Below are 8,462 nucleotides of genomic sequence, written 5' to 3' on the forward strand. Positions count from 1 at the left end.
GTTTGGTTCTCAATTAATCGGATGGAATGGTGTGGCTATTTGTGCAGCCTGATGCGTAAAGCTTTTACGCATTGGACATCCCTTTGTCTCCACTGTGCGTTTTGTGTTACAGTTTATTTGAGACCTCTCTGTATCCCTGCTGCTTGCAATTCTGTATATGTGGATAACAGTTTGGAGAATCTGCAGGTGGTAATTGGCGGACTCCACTTCATTCTGCTTAATTATCATAGGCTATGTGCTATTGCCACGGCGCATCTTGCGCAAGAAGTGCATGTTTTGGATCCTGTAATTTGTCTTAAAGTTTTCTGTTTTTATCCGTCAGCAAAATCGATTTCCGCTTTGTTTTCGTGTATTTTGCCTATTTTTGCAGACTTTGTTTAGGCTATCGTGAGCGTGCTGATCTGGTGTTGGCTGCTGTTAATTTACTCGCAATTTGTCGTCTGTGTTTTAGTTATGGGAGCAAGTCCAGCATGGCTTTGCCATCGATGTTTTTTTGGTGTTTGTTGAGTCTGATATGAATGAAATGTTTTTTTGTCACACAACCAAATGTTCATGAAATGCTTGAGAGTGCGTTTTTAAATGCATATTTCAGTAAGACTGTGCGTGTTAAATGACAATGTTTGATTGTACCTGTCGGGGGAGTAAATGAATGGAGTGCAAAATGTGTTTGCATTGCAAATAACCACATATTCATCGCCCCCTGAGAAAGAGAGAAAAAAAAACCGACCAAATGCTCTCTTCACGATTCCAGGTTAACGGCGACTGGCGAGCCGTGTGTGCACAGGCTTCATCTCCAGACATTTGGTCCAAAGGTTAGGCGTTAAAAAACCGCGAAGCTGCTGTCTACGTGGACTGGTGCTGAAGCCTCCCGTTCGACTGCCAGGACCTCTGCCAAATCCAGAGACATGGCGACGAACGGCACCAAAACGGATGGACAAGTCACAGAACTGAACGAGGTGGCCAATAACGACAAGCCCAAGTCACTGGAAGTGAGGACCGAGAACAATCAAAATGATTTGCCCGATAGGGAAACATGGGGAGGGAGATTTGATTTTCTCCTGTCGTGTGTGGGTTATGCAATTGGACTGGGGAACGTATGGAGATTTCCCTACCTCTGTGGAAAAAACGGTGGAGGTAAACATTATTTTCACTGCTAATTCATGAAAAACCTGCACGGCCGGTTCAGCTCCACGACGCACATAGTCCAGCTAACCTAATTGACCGTGTCGATTACATGCAAAGAATGAATATCACATACATGTACAAGCCTAATTAATTGACATTGTGCTTTTTTTATTTTTAGAAATGCGTCAGTGCAGGTTTAGCCTAAGAGTGGTCTTTCTTTTTCAATGCATAACTTGATCTACTTTTGTCCATCCAGGAGCCTTCTTGATCCCCTATTTTTTGACTCTCATATTTGCTGGGATGCCCTTGTTCCTACTGGAATGCTCCCTTGGTCAATACACCTCCATTGGAGGGCTTGGTGTGTGGAAACTGGCTCCTATGTTTAAAGGTACACTTCACTTCAACTGAATATTTACAGACAATTGTGTCTTGATACCAGGCCTGTCTAAAATATATACATATATATATATTCATGGTGCTTTCATAGAAACAATATTCAGGATTTATGGAGGCCACATAACACACATATCTAATGATAGTTTTTACACTGCCTAATTCATTTCTGTATGCTAGGTGTGGGCCTCGCAGCAGCTGTCCTGTCCTTCTACCTTAACATTTACTACATTGTAATCATTTCCTGGGCCATTTACTACCTGTACAACTCCTTCACCACTGTAAGTATCCCACAGTGACACTCACGTGACTCGTAAAAAAGAAGAAGACGAAAACAGCATAGGGTCAAGGTTCTTGTATATATCAGTTAATTAGGAATTCCAGCCTGTGATAAGATATTTAAAATGTGACAAGGAGGGGGAGAAGAAAAGAAAAACAACACTGCCATTGTTTTGTTTTCCAGGAACTTCCATGGAGCTCATGTAACAATGAATGGAACACAGACAAATGTTACACAAACCACTCCATCGTCGACACCACCAATCTCACCAGTTCAGTGATGGAGTTTTGGGAGTAAGCTATTGACATGCTTTCTCTGGCTTTTCACAACAGCAGAGCTTTAAAGTATCCTGCATGCATACCACCGAGATACATGAAAGACAGCCTCCTCTGCTGCATGCCCGTTTCCCTGGCTCACTGTTGCTCGCTCTGACTTATAGGCGCAACATGCACGAAATGACCGATGGCTTGGAAAAACCAGGCCAGATTCGAATGCCACTGGCAATAACACTGGCCATCGCCTGGGTCCTCGTGTACTTCTGTATCTGGAAAGGGGTTGGCTGGACAGGGAAGGTAAGACGCTTGCCAGATTTGGGCATCGAAGACCTCTTGTGCTATACTGGTTCCCAAATTACCAGTAGTGTGTGACAGCAATGCAATATTAATCCGTCTAATATTACCTCATCAATCATTTAAACCGCAGTCAGCATTGTCCAGATTGTTTTTTAAAGTAAGAGAAGAGACATCAAACACTCATGTTCACTAATTCTCTGCCTCGTGGTGGCTCCTCTAATTCCAATTCTCCTGACACGGCGTCTGTGCCGAGTGTGGATTCATGATAGGAGGAGCAACACGCAGCCATACGCCACAATCTGGTTCGGTCCTCTCCCTTCACTTGGAGCAGTTTTTCCCCTCCCTTGTGGTGCCACATTTCGAAAAAAGTCTCGCTCGTCACGTGACCGTGGCAAATAAAATTAGTTTTGGTCACAAAACAGCCCATCCCCCCGCGCACACTTTGCACACAAACTTGCTTGCACGGTGTCATAAATGCACAAGGCCGTTCACAGTGAAGCTGCTTTTGCTGAATATTTGGTCTCTTTTCTATTTTGTTTTGTGTGCGTGTGTGTGTGTGTGTGTGTGTGTGTGTGTGTGTGTGTGTGTGTGTGTGTGTGTGTGTGTGTGTGTGTGTGTGTGTGTGTGTGTGTGTGTGTGTGTGTGTGTGGAAGAGGCCGAATAAAATAGATCTCGAAAATCTTTAAAAAAAAAAAAAATCCTCACGAGAATTTCTGAATAGTGGGTGAATTCCAAATTGACAAATTGTGTATGCATCATAGATGTACTTAATATTCAATGGTGTTATCCCGCTGACCCTGCTGTCTCACATCGTACAGGTCGTTTACTTCTCAGCTACATATCCCTACTTCATGCTGTTTATCCTCTTCATCCGTGGGGTGACTCTACCTGGAGCCAGAGAGGGAATTATGTTCTACATCACTCCTGACTTCCAAAAACTCAAAGAATCGGAGGTAATGACACATCATCATGTGATTTATATTCATGCACCGCATGCTTGGGGGGAGCAGAGCTCGGCATCACGCTGCTAAAATGCTTGTGTTCCTTTTGTCAGGTATGGCTGGATGCAGCGACCCAGATCTTTTTTTCCTACGGATTGGGATTGGGGTCACTTATAGCTCTGGGCAGCTATAACCCTTTCAATAACAATGTGTACAGGTAAGACGGGTGATGATTCACAAATCGAGACAATCTAAGAGACGGAGAATGCTGCTGTATATAATATATCAGAGCGACTTGTTATAGCTGAAGATGGCAGCAATTAAATTGCTATTTTTCTATTTCATACGCTTCTATGAAAAGACCTTTTTCAAGGATGCTTGATGAGAGCCCTTAAAGGGCCTTATTAATGTGAGATGCTGGCTTGACTATAATAAGAATCCAAGAAGATGGCTGTTTCTTGTCGGTGTGCGTGCTACAGGGGAAAACAACAACGACTGTGATTGCAAGTGTTTTCTCCAGCAGCCCCATGGTTCTGGGTCACATAAACTATCAGTTACATAACAACCTAGTTGCGTTCTTCTTGTGGGCATGTTTCAAATGGATCCATCGCTCCACATCTATATCTATGAATGATACATTTTATCATCTGTCACAAGTTTTCAAATGAGTTCATCCGTTTACGTCCGTCACAAACAATAGAAAAAGGTTTCTTTGCCAAACATCTGTATGGTCAAAAGGAATTAAGAGCAGCGATGCAGCTACTCTGTCAGATCTCAGTCTCTCCTGGAAGCTTGAAAAAAACAAAAACAAAAAAACTGAATCAACGTAAATTTTTGACAACAGGCCTGTTTTATATTTCCTCTCCCCAGAGACTCCATCATTGTGTGCTGCATCAACTCGTGCACCAGCATGTTTGCTGGCTTAGTCATCTTCTCTATTGTCGGCTTCATGGCAAATGTGACAAAGAGACCCATTGCCGACGTAGCAGCTTCAGGTAAATCCAGATCGCATATTTCTGTCATGGTTCTGTCTCTGCACAGATAAAAACAACAAAAACAATTGTCATTGATACCCACTGCTAAACACAGCATTCGTCATCACTTCTACGTGAACATGTGTGTGTTTGCAGTCACAACAGAGTACCATGGCAAGAACCCTGATGCAATATGATTTTTCTCTTGGCTATCCAGGTCCTGGCTTAGCTTTCCTGGCCTACCCGGAGGCTGTAACCCAGTTGCCTGTGTCTCCACTCTGGGCCATTCTGTTCTTCTCCATGCTGCTCATGCTGGGGATAGACAGCCAGGTAAGGGGCTTGGAGATGATCTGCTCATGGGCTGACCTAAATATTTAAACGCATGACATCGGCTGTCAAGTCTTTTTAACGCAGCTTTATTACCTCCGTGTGACGCCAGGTTTCCCTGTCTGTGTGTATTTGGGTTTGAATAAGGCCATAGAGGCTGAGAAAAAATAATGTAGTAATACATGCAGCTTTACATTGGAGGTGACCACCAGCACATCAAAGTAAAAGACTTCAAATATAACCCAATTACAAATATTGCATATCAAAGCTATCTCCAAAATGGTCCCCGCAAGTGGATGCTTGGTCATTCAGAAGATAACATTCGAGTTTCTGTCCCAGGGTGTCCTCCAATCCTTTGTCATTTGTATTCTTCTTTGGTGAAGAATATTAAAAGATAGATGTTAAAAGCATATTTGTGTCAAAGAACATAAAAGCAGCAGGTGTAAGCATTGCACACATTCACACTTACGCTTTTCTTTTTTTTCTTCAGTTCTGCACCGTTGAAGGCTTCATCACTGCCCTGGTGGACGAGTTTCCCCGAGCTCTTAGAGGCAGACGAGAGCTCTTCATCGCAGGCGTCTGTCTGGTGTCCTATTTGATCGGACTTTCAAACATCACACAGGTACAGCGCCGACTATTAACGGCACCGGATTTAACAAATGAGTGCTCGAGTTGAAAGATGTAATTAAAAGATGAAAGCGAAATCGACGCATCTGCTGCATGTAGCCGGCAAGAGGCCTCTTAAATGTGGACTTCTTCTGTTAATGACATCAAATACAGTGCCAGAGTCTTTTAAGATGTATTGTAACACACTTATTCTGTAACCAGGGTGGAATCTATGTGTTCAAACTCTTCGACTACTACTCTGCCAGTGGAATGTGTCTGCTGTTCTTGGTCTTCTTCGAATGCATCTCCATATCCTGGTTCTACGGTGGGTATCGTCAATGTTTCACGCAATGTTGCAAAAGATGAACTAAATTGTCGTGCAAAAATCTGCGCAGCTTCAAACGCGGCTCAGCCTTAAAGTCATGAGCACTCCCGTGTTCCACCTCACCGTCCTCATCGTCATGCATGGCAGACCGGCAGCAAATTGAAATACATTGGATGTGAATATTTTGATCATGGATTCATTTGTCTCGCAGGTGTGAACAAGTTCTACGACAACATCGAGGAGATGATTGGCTACAAGCCCTGTATATGGTGGAAGCTGTGCTGGGTCGTGTTCACCCCTCTCATCGTCGGCGTGAGTACTCTGCGCTAATACAACCGTACATCTAAAGTCGTGACATGACAAATGAAACAATAAATAAAGTCAATATTACCTGCCTGCAGCCACGCCAGGCTGGGACTGTGCTGCCTGGAGTCAGTGGTGTCAGGATGCATAAAGCGTCTCATGTCTCCCACAGGGTGTGTTCTTGTTCAGCGCCATACAAATGGTTCCTCTCAAAATGGGAGACTATGTGTTCCCGGGCTGGGGTCAGGGAGTGGGCTGGCTCATGGCGTTGTCCTCCATGATTCTCATACCGGGATACATGGTCTATATGTTTCTCGGACTCAAGGGCACGTACAAAGAGGTAAGAAAGTGAATTGTCTGTTGGGTTTGTTGTTGCTAGCTTGTGCTGCTAACTCTAGCTTTAAACCTTTTCTCTGATGGAATTAATGTGTTGTGTTTCCCTCCCAGCGACTTCGGATAATGCTCAGGCCTCCTGCAGTTGTCAGGCGACCTCAGGAGAATGGACCCGAGCTGCAGGTGGAGACCAACGCGGCAAACCTATCCAGCCCCGTTAATCCCGCTAGCCCCGCCACCCCAGCTCCCGTAAACCCTGTCAGCCCCGCCAACCCAGCTGCCGTCAAGGCCACCAGCCCCGTGACCCCTGCTAACCCGGCTCCTCCGCCAGCTAATCCAGTCGCCGCCGCCGCTAGCCCGGTGAACCCGGCAACTAGTCCCACAGCCACCATTACCATCAGCACCACCACCACCACCACCGCGGCTAGTCCGGTTAACCCCATCGCTACAACTGTTAGCCCGACCAGCCCAGCCCCCAACCCAGCCAGCCCGACGGAGCCCGTGAACCCCCCGAACCCAACCAGCCCGACCTCTAACCTGACCAATGCCGAGGCCAACGTGTAGACAACAAAGAAACCCTCATGGAGCATGTAGACAAAAGAGAACTTTACAAAGGACTTCCAAGATTTTAATTGATTCACCTACCTCCAGGGGCAATATGTGATCAAAACCGATTTTCAAACCATGTTTCATTTTCCTGCATTTGTAAAACCAAGCCAATTATTATTGTTGGTTTGCATTCTGAAAACAATATCAAAGACTGTTAGTGTTCACAAATACATGAATCTGAATTTAAAAAAAAAGAAAATGTAAACATACTGTGTAATACTGTGAGAAAAGAAGAAAAATACATAGAGATATAGATTAGAGATTTGTTGAATATCTTCATGAATCAAGTAAATACCGTGTGAATATAGTAGATGAAGTAGTGAACAAAATTGACATCATTGACGAGTGCGAGGGATGGCGTCAATTTTATTGTGGATGTTTACTAAACCTCACACAGTTGTCTCTTTTCCAAACGTTGCACTCTGTGAGGTAAACGACAGGCCGCGAGGCAGACGGGGAGCTCTGAGTAAGCACAATGCCAATAAGAAGTTCATGTTTAGGAGCTCTGTTGCAAAAGTTTTTTGTGTGAGAGAGACTGTTATTTTTCCTTCCCTTTTTTCATTCAAAAGAAAGGGAAAACTTTTATGTGATCGAAACATTTTTTGAATAATTTTTAGGATGTTTTATACTCAATGTGTTGTGACGGAGGACCAAAATCAACAGGCAGACAAAAGCAAAAACGGTGCCATTTAGTATTCGGTTGGCAAAGCACAGGGTACAAAGAAGTGCAGAAGAGTAACAAAAAAAAACAAGAAAGAAAGAAAGAAAAGAAAAAAGCACCGGGTTAGAAAAGTGATTTACAAACATCGACTCTCCCTTAATGCTGACAGTCAATCCTGTTTACGTTTTGCATGCTTTCCTCAGGAACATCAGTGAAAAATTTCTGCAATGTCTCCTGACAAAAAAAAGAAAGAAAGAAGAAGAAGTCGAAGAGGAACAGAGACGGCCTTAAGCCAATACACCAATTCCAACTAAGCCATAGTCTGTTTACATGACTGGGCACAACTACAAAATACATACTTTGTATGCCAGCACAAAAAACCTGGACAAACTCTGTGTTTAAGTACAGTCACGATTCTTTTCTTTACGTGTGATGATCAATTGTAGTTTGATCAATATGTATTCAGCAATACATATGTAGACGTATAAGTGCAGGCCAGTGAGCAAGTGGTCTGTTTCTCTTTTTGTTTGTGTTGTCTTTGCTTTACTCGTGAAAAGCACAAAGCGTTCATTTCCCCCAGACGTTTGCCTCGGCGTGTTAGGACAATGTTAGTTTGCTTCTGTGGCAGCTACTGCGAAAGGCATCTGGTTGAACAGAACATGTTTACTTTGAAAAGCAAAACAACGGAGCGAAAATGTGAAATGGCTACAGTTCATGTCCTGTGAATTTTGTATAAAGTTACTCTACCGCAGTTTTCTCTGGAACCTTGTCGTAAAACTGTACTGTGTAAAACATGTAACTGTGAATGTCTGTAATACATTGGAAGTTATTGTCTAAATGTTGAAAAAATGGAGTTGCTGTTTTCTGCAATAATATTTTGATCACAGAAGCTAAAGCACATATCTTACAGAAATATATACGAAATGATGATGACAATGAAGATACTGACGATTATATTAAAGATAGAAACTATGTCTGGTAAAACAATATTGTTTTGTATATTTTTAACTGTC

At 43.3% G+C, this 8,462-nt stretch overlaps 1 protein-coding gene across 1 annotated transcript; it reads left to right on the forward strand.

Annotated features, from left to right (window-relative positions):
- Positions 1 to 905: 905 nt before the first annotated feature.
- Positions 906 to 8,462, forward strand: slc6a1a (solute carrier family 6 member 1a; the record flags this gene model as incomplete). The annotated part of the gene is made up of 14 exons (XM_079274375.1): positions 906 to 1,134; positions 1,382 to 1,513; positions 1,699 to 1,799; positions 1,982 to 2,091; positions 2,238 to 2,370; positions 3,189 to 3,323; positions 3,425 to 3,528; positions 4,182 to 4,306; positions 4,503 to 4,615; positions 5,103 to 5,234; positions 5,441 to 5,543; positions 5,755 to 5,855; positions 6,019 to 6,186; positions 6,294 to 8,462. The coding sequence occupies 14 exons, from the start codon at positions 906 to 908 to the stop codon at positions 6,741 to 6,743; spliced, it is 2,136 nt and encodes a 711-aa protein (XP_079130501.1). The 3' UTR covers positions 6,744 to 8,462.

This window comes from Melanostigma gelatinosum, assembly GCF_949748355.1.
Source record: "Melanostigma gelatinosum genome assembly, chromosome: 8".
NCBI classification, from domain to species: Eukaryota; Metazoa; Chordata; class Actinopteri; order Perciformes; family Zoarcidae; genus Melanostigma; species Melanostigma gelatinosum.